The sequence below is a fragment of the Kogia breviceps genome, chromosome 2, assembly GCF_026419965.1.
Source record: "Kogia breviceps isolate mKogBre1 chromosome 2, mKogBre1 haplotype 1, whole genome shotgun sequence".
Lineage (NCBI taxonomy): Eukaryota > Metazoa > Chordata > Mammalia > Artiodactyla > Physeteridae > Kogia > Kogia breviceps.
Genome location: NC_081311.1, coordinates 200,114,828 through 200,129,716, shown reverse-complemented (window position 1 = coordinate 200,129,716; position 14,889 = coordinate 200,114,828). Strand labels below are relative to the sequence as shown.

The following is a 14,889-nucleotide window of genomic DNA, read 5'->3' as shown; positions in this document are numbered from 1 at the left end:
GGACGGAGGGCGGCTCCCGTCTTTCCTTTTCCTCCCAGTGTTTATGCCGCTGCCCTCCACGCGGGTAACAACACTGCCCGCCCTTGGCAGACGGTCCTGGGACTGTCAGCCCCAGTCCGTTGGTTTGCAAAACCCCAAGTCTGTTTCAGTTGATGGGGTTTCCAGCCTAGGACCCAAAGGACCCTTGTGGGTTTGTATTTCTAGGAGAGGGAGGAGAGGCTGCAGTTCCTTCCCTTTGGGGTCCTCACATTGTGATCCCTCGTTACCAAGGTTTCCAATCAGGCGTCTTCACTTCTGGTTAAGGCCCCAAATGGAGTTTTCCAGTATCTGAGCACGTTCCGCCCCCTGTTCTTATCCTTTATGAATCTACAGTTGGTTTTGCTAAAAATAACCTGGTCATTACAAAGGGAAGTTCCTGTGCACGTCAAAAGGAGAATTTTCGTCCCCTGGGCGCTGGCCCCTGCTGCTGGCCCCTGCTGCTGGCCCTGCTGCTGGCCCCTGCTGCTGGCCCCTGCTGCTGTCCCTGCTGCTGTCCCTGCTGCTGGCCCCTGCTGCTGTCCCTGCTGCTGTCCCTGCTGCTGGCCCCTGCTGCTGGCCCCCGGGCGCTGGCCCCTGCTGCTGGCCCCTGCTGCTGTCCCCCGGGCGCTGGCCCCTGCTGCTGGCCCCTGCTGCTGCTGTCCCCTGGGCGCTGTCCCCTGCTGCTGGCCCCTGCTGCTGTCCCCCGGGCGCTGGCCCCTGCTGCTGTCCCCTGCTGCTGGCCCCTGCTGCTGGCCCTGCTGCTGGCCCCTGCTGCTGGCCCCCGGGCGCTGGCCCCCGGGCGCTGGCCCTGCTGCTGTCCCCTGCTGCTGTCCCCCGGGCGCTGTCCCCTGCTGCTGTCCCCTGCCTGCAAGTGAGCGTGCTTCCCTCGGGCGGTGACGCTCCTGGATACCGTCCTCGTGTGCCGGGGGCAGAGTCTGCCCGGTGGGCTCTGCTGGGCCCTGCGGCCTAGGAGGGCAAGGCTGTAGCGCTGGCTGATCGACCTGACACCGGGCCTGGGGCTCCACCCCTCCTCTCTCCTTGCTCTGTGGGAGCCCCTGGAAGCTTCTGTAAGGCTGAACGGCCCGAGGGATGGACCCGTCAGGGCAAGGTTTGGTGCCCTGTGGCCTGCAGAGCGTACATTGCTGGTGGCGGAGGCCAGCGGGCTTGTTCTCTGGGGCCTCACATCTGGGCTGCCGGGAACCCGAGCCCGGGCGCCATGGGCACGTGTCCTCACGCATGTCCGTCTCCCCTGTCTTCAGTTGTCCCTTGTGTGGACACCGAGGGTGAGCTGGCGCCCTTCTGGGGGGTCTCTCCCACATCCTGACCGCAAGGCTTCACCTTGGGTCTTCACCACGCTCAGTAAAATCGCTTTCTGGGGCTTCCCTGGTGGCGCAGTGGTTGAGAGTCCGCCTGCCGATGCAGGGGACGCGGGTTCGTGCCCCGGTCCGGGAAGATCCCACGTGCCGCAGAGCGGCTGTGCCCGTGAGCCATGGCCGCTGAGCCTGCGCGTCTGGAGCCTGTGCTCCGCAACGGGAGAGGCCACAGCGGCGAGAGGCCCGCGTACCGCAAAAAAAAAAAAGCGCTTTCTGGGCCCACTTTGGGGGGAAAGGTGTTCAGGAGCCCGGGAGGCAAGGTGGGCTCAGCTCCGCCGGCCTTGCCTGGACGCCCGTCCCGCTGCGTCAGCCACCCCGGGCTCTTCTCCCTGCGTTTGAGCGGCCCCTGCGACAGAGGCCTCCAGGCTCGAGGCTGCATCCTGGCCCCTTGATGGACCCTGGGCCACACGCACGGCCCCAGCCACGCGCCTGCTGGTCCCCCGGCAGGATTTGAACTCCCACCGGCCCCGCCCCTCTGCTGCACGTGTGATCGTGTCCCCCGCTCTGACCCACACTGGATGTTGGAGGGACCAGGTCTGTGTGCCGCGGGCCCCCGGAGCCGCTGACGCAGGGGGCCGGGCTTGGGGTTCTCTCACTGGCTTTACTTGGCAACACGTCTCCGCTGCCTGGCCGCAGAGCTGCTTTCCACGAACAGTGCCACCTCCGGCTCTGCTTCTCCCATGGTGGCTTGTGGTGTCTGCGGACACTCAGGGCAGCCCAGCGGGGACCTCCAGGGAGGATCGGAGTAGCTGTGCGAAAGGCCCCCCTGGTGGAGGCACTGACTGGGAGGCCAGGCCTCAGGGTATTGACGGCCTTAGACTCTCTGGCAGGGAGAAGCACTTTGAAAACTTGTCGCTCGGGGGCGTGGTATGAGTGGGTAGTGGTGAAATCTGACTTAGGTGAAGAGACAGTGGTATGAAACCTCACCCTGGTGTTCATGGTAGCCTTATCTTTTTAGCAGCGAAAATAAGATTTCGGGGATTTTCGGTCTCCGCCTCTGCTCAGCAGGCCGCGTTTGGCTCCATGGTGCTTTTCAACCTGTTTCCTCGTGCTGGTTGGGCGGTCCAGACCCGGCCTGGCTGTGCCTGTGGGGCCATTGTCTTGGCCGCGAGAAGAAGCTCGCAGAGCTGATTCCTGTGGCTACCCCAGCCCCAGGAGCTCTTCAGGAAAAGTCGAGTTTTCTCCCGTGGACAGCGCTGGACCGCAGGGCGCTAGAGCGAGCCGGCGATCGCGGGGCCACCCGGCCTGTGGTCACGACGGAGTCCGAAGCCGGAGCCATGGGCGTGGAGGCCAGGGCGTGGGAGGCGCTCTCAGAGCTCTGGAGCGGGGGTGTTCTCGGGCCGCCGGGGGTCCTGATTGCCCAGGCGCTGCTGGAGCCCCCGGGGATGCCGTGCGCTGTAGCCGAGCAGGGCCCGGGACCTGTTGTTCCCAAGTCCCGAAGCTGCTGACGCCGCCCAGCCTGCGAACCACCGCCCCGGGGTGACCTGCGGGCCCCCAGCAATCCCTGCTCTGCATCGCGTCACTGTTGGGGTACCCGTGGTTAGCTTCCAGTTCTGAGTCTGCCGGTGACATTTGCTGTGTGGCCTCGAGCGAGTCACTTAGACTCCCCGAACTTCAGTTTCGCCACCTGTCAAATGGGGATAATGCTGGTATCCATCCACGTCCTACAGCGTGCCTGTCCACACGTTAAGTGAGCCCAGGCCAGCAGCCCACAGGACTGTGATCCCGTCGTGACGTCTTTACTGACCTGGAGGCGGGGGTGGGAGAGGTGTGCCTGCCCCAGACGTCCTCTCCTGCCTCCAGCTTGGAGGACCCCGTGCCCTGCTCCGGTATATTTCTCCTTGCTTTTGAAGAGGGATCAACCCCCTTCTTGCCTGGAAGGCGCAAGCATGGGTAGGCCAGGGCCGCTCCCGCCTTGACGTCTAGATGTGTGCAAGGAAACCACGTGCACAGAAAGCACAGCTCAGAGGGTTACGTTTAATGGACTCCACGTGTGTCACAACTCTCTCCCTGCCCCAGACCAGATTTAAAACCTTCCTATATGTACACGTATAAACACTTCCACGTGTTATACGGTTCTTTCTTTACGTTTTGATCTCAACTGAAAACAAAACAATGTAAAACATAACAGCCCGTTCTCGCACCATAATGTTTTTTATCTTTATGTTTCAAGCATAATTTATATGATAGTGGGTTGTTCACATAAGTTATCTCTTTGGCATTGTGTATATACATCTAAAGGAGGCAAAAAGAAATGAGATAACGTGCTCATCCACATAAGAAGCTGAGGTGGGGGGGTCACTTGTGTTATTTACATTCCCTACAGAATATTTTTAAATGTTTACATTAGAAAGCACTTCTGACTTCTGTATCTCATTTCCCTTTCACACACACGTGCGCGTGCGCACACACACACAGAGTTAAATAGAATAATTGTAATTCAGTTAAGAGCACCTTTGGGGAAAATGATATTGAATATAAATCAGTATTTTGAATGGAACTTGATTGTGACTGTTCAGCCCTTTTGAATGATATTTTTAATAAATTATGCACCCAGAGTTCTGCGGTGAGATGACAGATTGAACATGTGTATCTAATTTCACTCACTTCTGAAATTCACAAAAGCTCCAATAAAGGTATATTTGTTATAAACCATGTCACCCCAAAACCTAGATGATGGTCTCTACTGTTTCCCACTAAAGGGACCCAGTTATCCTTGGAGACACGTCTGTTTCCTTGTGGGGCCCAGGAAGTGCAGGGAGAGGCCGGGACACCTTGTCTCAGCTGCACAGAGAGCTGCTCCCGGGCGTCCTGCGGGTTCAGAGTGACGCGGCAGCCTTGGGACAGGGCCACAGAGGCTCAGCTCGCCATGATCCCGAAAACCAAAACCCCCCTCCCTGATCACACGTGGAGCATGCTACGGGGCTAGTTCGTTCTGTCTAAAAATTGACAAGGAAGAGAATCAAGCGCTCGCCCTGCCTTTCTTCTAAAAACCCTTTGTGAGAATAACAAGATGGTTGACTTGGGACCCTTTCTCACTATAGAAGTAATGTAGCTAGCAAATCAAGAGGGGTGGATGGAGCTAGAAGAGCCCTGTTTACAGCAACGAAGACGTCATCGGTGAGCATGTCAGCTGCCGATAACACAGGAGCCTGAGGGGCACAGGACCTCTCCAGGGAGGCGGCCCTGCTAGGAACCAGAGTTGCATCCTCTGGGCCTCCAGACCCCCTTCCAGCTCCCAGGGAATCTACACCTCGGGCTCAGTCAGCACAGGACAGGTGATCAGTGTCTTCAGCCCATCAGCTGGAGGGGGCAGGGGTGCGGGAGAAGGTGGGGGACCTTTAGATTAAAAAGAATTCAAAGGGTATATCAGCCAATTGCAGTGAATGGACCTTAGTTGGGTTTTGATTTGAATAAAGTTTTAAAAATGTGTATGAGATTCTCTAATAAAATGGGAATGCCTTCTGGCTATTTGATAATGTCGTGGAGTTGTTCATTTATTTGGCTAGGTTGATGGTATTCGACTGTGTTTTTTAAGAGTTCATCTAGAGATACCGAAGGCCTTATGGATAACATGCTGGCTGGCTGGAAGGCTTCAGGATGATCTAGAAGGAAGTGCGGCGGGTGGGTGTGAGAAGGAAAGGTTGGCCGTGAGGTGGCAGGTGGCTGACGGATCCTTGCGAGTTGATTATACTGTTCTCTCTGCCTCTGTGTGTTTTTGAAATGTTTCCCTAAAAAATAAAAATATATATTCCAGAGAAATGTCATCAGCTCACAAAGTTGGGGGAACAGAAAAGGAAACAACATCGCCAACAGTCTGAAAGTTGGAAAGTAGAGCCATAAGTCTTAACCGATTTGGCAGTTTGGGCAGAAAAAGCCAGATTCCGAGCCTCCTGTCAGTGCAACCAAGAGCCCGGGGGGAGGGGGGACAGACGCCACAGCATCCTCGAACTGTCAGTGCAACCAAGAGCCCGGGGCGGGGGACAGACGCCCCAGCATCCTCGAACTGTCACTGCAACCAAGAGCCCCGGGGGGACAGACGCCCCAGCATCCTCGAAGAGCAGCCCCACTTCCCGCCCCCCGGGACAGGAGCAAAAGGGGGCAGGGCCAGGTGGAATGCAGGCCGGCCGAGAAGCAGGCGCCCTGTTGCGCTGGGCGCCTGAGCCCCAAAGCAGGGTGCCTGGTGCGTCCTGACTAAGGCCATCTCCCCGCACCGTCCAGCGAAGCTCAGCGTTGAGAACACCTCTCTGCTCGCAGCTTCCAGCTAGGGTTCATCTCCGCTCGTACTCAGGGACACGGCCGCAGAAAATATGCAAACCTCGGTGAAAAGCTTAGAGTATACATTTAAGGAAATCTCGAATAAAGTTGAGCATTAGACACAGAAAAGGAAAATAGGAGAGAATGAAAGAGAAAATCAGAGGATTGTTCAAGGAGATTTACCACCCAAGAAGTTTCGGAAGGGGAGAACAGAAACAAGGAGATCAACAAAATATCCACAACATCTTACGGAAAAACCCCAACTTTTGCCCAACCCAGTAACTCAAGGAAATATTCCCCACGACTGGAAAAACTGAGCAGGCCAGCTGCATGCCCCCCACGGTGGAGGAAGGAAGAGCCTTACCAAGCCACCTGCCTCTCCAGTCTCAGAACTCTGGGGACAGGGAGAAGGTCTCATAAACATCCAGAGGGAAACGCAAGCACAAAGGGGCCAGAGCTCGAGCGGCTCCGTGTTTTTTTAACACCAGCATTGAGAACAAGGAGGCCTTGGAGCACTGCCTTCACCGCCCCGGAGAAGGTGCCTCTCAAGAGGGAATTCTGTACACGGCCCAAGTAATGATAGCGTTGACAGGGAAGTAAGTGCATCTTCAGACATGAAAGCTCACACGCCTCCTTTTTCAAGACGCTCTTGGAGGCTGAGTTCCTGCAGAAAAAGAGTGAACCGAGAAAGAAGAATGAAGAGTGGGATAAAGGGATCAGGGGATCTACTCTGGGACAGAGACCAGTGGGATCCCAGGGAGGACGAGGGGGCCGGCCTCAGGAGGGCGGCTCTGCAGGAGATTCTGGGCTGCCCGGCCGGACCAGAGCTCAGCAGCCGCCGGCGCGGGCGTGGGAAGGGGGGCTGACCTGTCTGGACCTCCCTGCCCTCGGCCTCACTTACCAGACGAGGCAGATCTCCCCATGGGGCCTCCTGTGAGCCCCACACCTGGAGGACAGCCTGGGTGGAGTGCAGGCGGGAAGCAGGGCAGTGCTGGTCCACGGAGCGGCCCCACCGGGGCTGCGCTGGGGGTGGCCCCTGACCTCGCCCGGACAGAGCTTTTTTTGTCAGCTGTCCTAGAAGCTGGAGGCAGCCTGAACTGAGACTCTGTCTTTTCCTGGGAACCTTTGTCACCCCCCATCCCACTGCTGCTGTACTCACTGCACTCACGTGGCAAACACATGTTTAGGGATACATCCGCGGACGTTATAACCAGAAGGAGAAGCGGGGCTGCTGGACAAAGTCAGAAGGTTGCTGGGGGCACAGGCACGTGACGTGTGGGGCACGGAGAGCGATGCTCTGGTTCTGGTTGAGGTGGGGGGAGACTGTGTCACCCTTAACCCTTCTGCTCTCCAGGGTGTGTGACACATTTCACCAGAAAAGATGAAAATACTTTGAACTAAGTTCAACGTTTCTCATATACCCCTCCCTTTCTTTCTCTTGCTCCGCCACCCCCTGCAGTCTTTTCTCTCCGTGACCCTCACACACGCAGGCAGATGTCATGGTAAGAGGAAATCGTGGCTCCATGGATGAGATACCTTTTATTGTCCCCTAGATTTGAATGAGTCGTTCTTTACTTGAACAGACCCTCAACTTCGGCCCTGTTGTCTAAAGAATAGCCCTTCTCTTTCTTTCCTGTCTATATGATGACATGAAGTGCCGTTATGAAAAGAGGACCCAACCCATGTAATGGAAAATTATAGTGTCCTTCTTTTTTTCTGATCATTTATTTAAAAAAAAAATAGAGAGCAGCAGATTTTTTCTGTTTCTGATTGAGAACTTATAATTCATAGCCCAGGCCCGCCATTTCTTACTGAAACTCTGAATATAGTCTTTGTGCTTTTACTAACGTCATGAGTCTGACTGTGTTAATATGTTTCTCAAGGCACAACCTATAAAAGCAATTTTCTACTCTGCCATAAAATATTCATGAGAATACAGGCGTTTTTGTCTTGATGCTGCATTCTTTAAGTAGAGAAGCTTCCATTGTTTCTTCAGGGCTCTTTGGGTCAAAAGCACCAACAGCTTCTGTCGGGAACTCAAGGCATTTCAGAGGGTTTTTGATACAGAAAAATAGTCCGAGTCACGTTGGCGCACCCGCCAGCGCTGGGAATGAATGGGGACTGTGGGCTGCTCAGGCCGGGCCTGGGGACCGCTCGGCCGTTCCCCACCCGCCTGGCTTCGCGAGGGGGGGGCACACGAAGCGGGAGGAGGACCTTGCCTGCGCCCCCTGGCCTCGTGTAAGCGCCAGCGTTGGTTTGCGTGTCTGTAAACGCAGTGCTGTTTTCAGAGGTGAAGAAGTGGCAGGAGCTGGTCGCGGTGCATCTGACGGAGGTGGTGTCTAGCTTTGCACTCTCTTTGTTCTGCTTTTGACTTTCTCTAGCAGAAGAATGAAGTTTTATGTAAAACCTCGAAAGGGTAAACCCAGGCAGGACCTGCGTCCCTTTCTCACAGTCAATGTGGAGGGAACGTGAGAACAGGGATATGCCTCGGGCCAAGGACAGCACGTGCCCCCACCCCCCGTGCCCCCCTGTTCCCTTCTGTCTGTTCACTGCAGGCTGAAGGGGCTTGTGTGTGGGGGTCTCCTCGCCACCCTGCGCACCCACCCCCAGGTGCATCCGCTCCGTTGTCTGTGGCATGACCAGGGGGTGTTTCCTTCTAAGGTTCCTTACGCCTCCAGACACAGAGGAGGCTGAGAAAAGGTGCAGTAAACAAAGCGAGGCTCAGCTCACGGGTGGTGGGTGTGACGCCCCTCCCCGCCCTGCCGCCCCGTCCACAGGGCCCAGTCCTGCCCTGCCATCCGCGAGTCCTCCCGTCCTGCCCCTGCGGCCACCACCCCACCTCTGTCACCCCCAGCGCCCCTCCCACCTCAGAGATGCAGCCCCCTCCTCACACCTGGGGAAGGTGTGAACCCTTCCCCAGGCCTTCCGTCGGCCCCACTGCCCCCTCCTGCCCGTCTTCACATCAGACCTGCCACAGGCTGGACTGGGAACAGCCCGCCAGTGCCCGGCAGGAGTGTTTCCACGGTACATGAACGCACGCTTACAAACGTTTGGCCCATCTTAGTTTGGGAGTCAATAAAAGGGATCCCTTAAAGTTGTTTAATGTTCAGTTTTTGAAGACGTGAACTACTAGACATTTCTGATGGCCCTCCTGACCCCTCCTAGGAAGAACTAGAAGTAGGGAGAGGGTATGAGACAGCAGTGGATGGGTCGTCTTCTGCCCGGCATCGTGGGCACGGCCTTGTTCCTATGTAGTGTCTTAGGTCACCTTGGCACGTCGCATGAGCGGGGGCCACGTCTGACCACCCCTGCTGTCAGGGCAGGTGAGACGATACTGCTACAAAATGCAGGCAATATGGTTATTTCACAAATTCTCTGTGGTTATTTTCTTAAGCTAAAATTACGCTCCCTGACCAGACAAGCAGAGTGTAAGAGACACCGCAGGCCAGTCTCACCTATGACTATGGATTCAAATGTGCGTAATGAAACGGTCACAGGCTGAATACATCAGCGACTCTGTGTGTCTGTGTGTGTGTGTGTGTGTGTGTGTGTGTGTGTAAAACACAGGAAGACCAAGTCGGGTTTATCCTTAGAAAGCAAAGGCCAACTGGGACTTCCCTGGTGGCGCAGTGGTTAAGAATCCACCTGCCAGTGCAGGGGACACGGGTTTGAGCCCTGGTCCGGGAAGATCCCACATGCCTCAGAGCAACTAAGCCCGTGCGCCACAACTACTGAACCTGCGCTCTAGAGCCCGCAAGCCACAGCTGCTGAGCCAGCACACCACAACTACTGAAGCCCGCACGCCGCAACTACTGAGCTCATACGCCCCAACTGCTGAAGCCCGCGTGCTCTGGGGCCCGTGTGACGCAACTACTGAACCCGCGGGTCTTGAGCCCGTGCTCCGCAACAAGAGAAGCCACCACAGTGAGAAGCCTGTGCACGGCAACAAAGAGTAGCCCCCGGTCGCCACAACTAGAGAGAAAAGCCCACACGCAGCAATAAAGACGACCCGACGCAGACCAAAAAAAAAAAAAAAAAAAAAGAAAACAAAGGCCAACTAACCTGAGGAGGTCTGCTAAGTAACTCACCTGTAATCCATGAAGGAACTAGGCAGCTTAACCGGAAAACTTAATCAGAAAAACTTTCTGATCCCATCCGTGGATGCAGAAAGGGAGCTGGAAAAACCTGCCATCATTCACAGTAACAGTGTTTTTCGGGAAGCATTCAGCACTGTCATTAGTGAAAGCAGGATAATACACACCACCTCTCCCCACTGGAGAAAGCAAAACATGAACTGGATTTCCTTTAAGATGTCAGGTCAACTTTCTCTTTGCTCTAAGTCTCCTTCCTGAGCCCTCCTCCTTGCCTTCCATAATATTCTGTTCCTTAAAAGAAAGTCTGACGCAAATGGGGGAAAATATTGATCGAGGTTTTATAAAACTGGTGGTGTTTGCACTGTTTTTCCGTTTTCCTATATTGCATGATAAAAATGATCCAAAAAAAGAAAAAGGAAATTAATAAAAGCCAGTCTTTACCAGCTGGTGTGCAGCGGAGGTTGGTGGGGTCCCCCGGTCCCCGGGCCTGTTCACGAAAACAGCTCATTTGTGCAGATTTTTCTCACGTAAATATCAAATAAAGACCCCGTCACACATCAAGCCTCATACCCCACTAGAAAAAAAGAAATACATACATTTAAAAAGTTGGGGGAAGAAACCAAAGAAAAACAGGCAGCTGGTATTTATCCCAGGCTTGTTTGGGCTTCAGAGAGAGAATTCGGTATTTTCTGAAACTGCTTGAATATTGAGGATTTTTCCCCATTCCCTGTGGCCGGGTCCCAGGCATTCGTTGCGTGGAAGCTGCTCCAGGCTCTGGGGGCCTGGGGTGGAGGCCAGGGCTTGGTCCCGGGAGTGGGAGAGACGGTGACTTCAGCGCCGGAGCCAGGGCCCCTCTCTGCCCCGGGCAGCATCCCACACTCTCCCACGGTGAGCAGCCCTGCAGGTGTGAGGCCACGTCCTAGTCCAGGGCTGCAGGGCTGCAGGGCTCCAGGGCTCAGGGAGTCGGCTCGGGGGTTAGAACCCGGGGCTTCGCCAGAGCCGGGCCTTGCCCCGCCTCGCCTAACTCATCAGAAGGATGGTTGGCATGGGACCTGCCTCCTGGCAGTGACCACAGAAGTGCCCTGTCCTGAGGGGTGGTTCTACTTACGGGCTGTTTCTCCGGAATCCATGGGCCGTGGGGCACAGACTGCTGAGGGACCGGGTTATGTCCGGCCTGTGAGTGGCCCACTCTCACTCAGGGAGGCCCCGGGACGAGGCCCAGTGCGTCTGTCGCAAGGCCCGACCTGCAGAGGGTCCAGGCAGCGGTGCTAGAATGAGGCCCCGTGCCAGGTGGTGAGGAGCTGGCCCTGGCGGCCCTTGGGTGTTGAGTCTGGGCTCCCATCAGAGCCCTGGGCCCCCCAGAGGGCGAAGCCCCAGCCTCCGGTCCCCGGGTCTGGTCTGTGCCGCTGCACCAGCCCCGAGCAGGTTGTGAGGGGGGCTTTGGGGACGGACAGAGGCCGTGGGCCTCGGCGCTGGGCTGTCTGCCCTCCGCTCTCTACGAGCAGCGCCCAGCGCGCTCATCTGCGAGAAGGGGGGAAGCAGCACAGGAGCCTCGCGGGAAGTAAGGGGCTCCCTGCCGGCGCCCCCTCGGCGTTTCAGATGCTCTTCTGTCGTGGGAGGAGCACCCACGTCGGGTTACTTTGTGGGGTCCATAATTGAAGGCTTGCTTTCTGCATTCTGTTTCTCACTTTACCTTGGTATTGATTTGTAGGCCTTAAGATCGATGCAGCTTCTGTTTCTAATCAGAGTCACTTGTGGCTCTTCCTCGGCCACACATCAGTGCGGTGCAGACCGTCCGTTTCCCGGCAAAGCGCAGGAGCACGTAGCCCTGACGCGCAAGCTGTGCGATCGAGCTGGGGGAGCGTTTTATCGGCTGCAGCCGGTAAACTGGTTTCCAGAGGGCGCTCGCTTCACCGTGGAAGCGCTGTCCCCGTCCGGAGCGTCCGTCTGGACCGCTTCAGTGGCACACTCTGTCCTGTGGTTCCGGCACATAACTCTTCCGTGGCTTTTGTGAAAAGGAGCAAAGCTTGGGCGATTTGCCTCCCTACTTACGGGTGTTCAGTGCTCTTTAGAGCCTTGTTCTTGCTTCTTCTCTTCGTCGACTTTCAAAAAGGATGTCAGAAGAGGCCGCTGGGCCTGCAGCAAGGTCCTTTGAGAGAGCAGGGGCCCCTTCGTGGAGGGTCGGGTGGAGGGAAGAGAGCCTGCAGGGGGGGGGGTGTCCTGGTCCAAACGTCCACTGAGCTTTGCCCGAGGGATAGAAACCTCAAAGGCCTCCGGGCCATGCCTTTTGAGCCTGTTGAGGGAGGGGGTCAGAGGCGTCCGAAGCGTGCAGCGGCCCTCGGCGTGTGGGCCCCCGACTGCTGGCGGCGGCGCTCTGGAGGCGGGCGGGGCTGGGGCTCCACGGTGACCGGCGCTCTGTGCTGTGCTCTCTCCCGCAGCGGATGTGGCCTCGGCGCTGCCTTTGCCAGCAGCACCCCCGGCGGTGCCCACGGACCTGCGCCTGGACCACCAGTTTCCGCTGCCCACGACGGAGCCCGGCGTCCGGGAACGGCAGCTGCAGCAGGAGCTCCTGGCCCTCAAGCAGAAGCAGCAGCTCCAGAGGCAGATCCTCATCGCCGAGTTCCAGAGGCAGCACGAGCAGCTCTCCCGCCAGCACGAAGCGCAGCTCCACGAGCACGTCCGCGTAAGTCGCCCGCCGCCCGCCCCCGCGAGCCCTCGCGGCCCCGTGGCTCCCGTGCTAAGGGCCGCCCCCCGTAACCCGCGGGAGCGCCGAGACCGGCGCACGGCCATGTTCCTTGCTGTGCGGTTAATACCTGCGTGTCCAGCACTTGGGCCCTGGTTGAGTAAACGGGGGCAGATGTGGCCGATGGTGGGAACAGCACTTCAAGTCAGGCTGTAGAAGCGCGCGTGCTGAAGTTAGGGGAAGTGCTTATCATCCGACTTCATCTGCAGAGATAAGACATGTCCGTAGACAGCAGCATTACCGGCAAGAAGAAACACCCGTGTTTGCAAGTCATCTTTATTTTCTTCTTGGGACTTATCTGCCCACTCTCCATTTTTCCCACCAACTTTTTATGATTTGAAAAAGGTATTAATATTTACTTTTCATTAAAATGGAATCAGAAAAAAACTAACATAGGTTGTTTTTGGGTACACACTCTGCATGTACTTAATCTGATCTCAGAGTTTAAAAGTCAACATATTAGAAAGAAACATGCATTAGTGGTGCATAGGAAAGTCACATCATGTGGTTGAGGGACCGGTTCTGACGTCTGTGATCATAACGTGTGCTCACTGTACGTGGAAACAGGGAGAGCAATGCTGTCCAACAGAAATGTGTACACATTAAAATTACATGGGTAGTTTTACATTTTCTGTAGCCACCTTAAAATGCCAAAAGAAACCAGATTGTGTAAGCTATCTATCGCTATGTAAGAAATTACCCGAAAGCTTTTTAGCTGGTGAAAATAACAAACGGTGTTACTATCTGACAGCCTCTGGGGGTCAGGAATCCAGGAGCAGCCTCGCTGCTGGCTGTGCCTCAGGGTCTTTCGTGAGGTGCTGGTGAGCTGCCAGTCAGGGCTGTGGTCTCATCTGAGGGCTGGGTGGGGCTGCGGGACCCACTTCCCAGCCGACTCCCGTGGTTGTGGGCAGGAGGCCTCAGGTCCTCCTCACGTGGGTCTCTAACAGCAACTTCCCCAAAGTGGACACCCAAGATCCGAGTGACCAAGAAGGAGGCCTCGGTGTCTTCTGGCCAGATCTTGGAAGTGACATCCCCCAACCCTGCTACCTTAGCCTACTGTCATACGACCAACCCTCCCAGGAGGGGCCCAGACAAGGGGTGAACACCGGGAGGCAGGAATCTTTGGGGTCACTGGGAACCTGGCTGCACAAGGTAGACTAACTGTAATGTATTTTATTTAACCTCATATTTCTAAAATATTATTTCAACCTGTGATCCATATAAATAGCTTTGTTCACGCTAAGTCCTAGTGAACCACCGCAGACCAGACATGGAGACCACATCTCTGTTTGGACCAGCTGCATTGTAGCCACATGTGGTTGGTGGCTACTGGATTGGACAGCAGGGATGTGGAGAATTAAAAGCCCACATGCTTCTGAGATGCCCTTTCCATAGAGACCAACACCACCCACGGCTGGACGTCGCTGAGGCCGGCCTTGGCTTCCTCGTTAGCCTGCGCCCAGATGGTGTGTGTGCGCTGGTGCCACGCAGAGTAACCGTGCGCTGTCTGTTTCTGCGTCTGGCCAGCTGAGAGTGGCACCCGAGGCCGTGGGTCTTGGCAGGTTTTTTTGCTGCCACTGCTGCCTTTTGCCCTGACCCCGTGGGGCTTCTGAGGTTGGCAGTGGACAAACCAAGGAGAGAACACGCTCCAGAGCTGCTGAAAGTCCAGGCCTCACGGCTTTGCTTGTAGTGTTCTGAGCCAGAGAGTGCCCCTGCCTGAGAGGTCACCTTTCTCCGTGGATACGTCCCAGCGGCCATCGTGGTCCTCTGCTATTTAATAAGTGCTCTTGAGTTTGGGGTGGAGTGGTCGAGGGTCCACGAGAACCACCGCGCTGCGCTTTGCTCCCCTGACGCGAAGCGCCCGCTCCTCCTGGCTGTTGGGAGGAGAGGGCGGCCCCGTGGACTACTCTGTGGGATGCAGCCTGGACCTGCCCTGCCGGTGGGGAAGCCGGCGCCTTGCTCACGGCTGCTGCTCTGTGCGGTGCAGGGGAGGCGGGGATGCGGGGGGAGAGGGGGACGGGCCGGGGGTGGGGCTTCCCGCTGAGGCCCCGCCCCGAGGGGTCTTTGGCTGTGAGCAGTGCGCCCGACGCGGTGCCTGCCTTTCAGTCCTGACAAGAGCCCCCCCCCGCCAGGCCGCCCCTTTCCTTTTGTCTTTGAAGCTGCAGCCTCACATTTCTGTGACCCCTAAAAGCAATTTAGAATCTCAGCCGTGGCTCCCTCCCGACCAGCAGCGCTGCTCGCCCACGCGGAGCGGAGTTCCTCTCCTCCCGGCCAGCCGGCGTTTTGAACTTCGGCCATCACCGTCCTGTATCTTGATCTCATCTCAGAAGCCTGAAGGATCACTGCAGTCTTGTGTCTTCCTGGCCCTCGCAGATACGCCCCCCTTTAACCGGGCGCCTGGCGA

The 14,889-nt window shown here is 56.6% G+C and overlaps 1 protein-coding gene across 15 annotated transcripts in view; it reads left to right on the top strand.

Annotated features, from left to right (window-relative positions):
- HDAC4 (histone deacetylase 4) overlaps positions 1-14,889 on the top strand; it is a 289,653-nt gene that overhangs the window by 165,187 nt on the left and 109,577 nt on the right. For all 15 annotated transcript variants that reach the window (XM_059054872.2, XM_059054871.2, XM_067027304.1 and 12 more), the window contains one exon: positions 12,181-12,425. In XM_059054872.2, the coding sequence (XP_058910855.1) occupies positions 12,181-12,425 (245 nt within the window). The remainder of the gene's footprint in view (positions 1-12,180; positions 12,426-14,889) is intronic.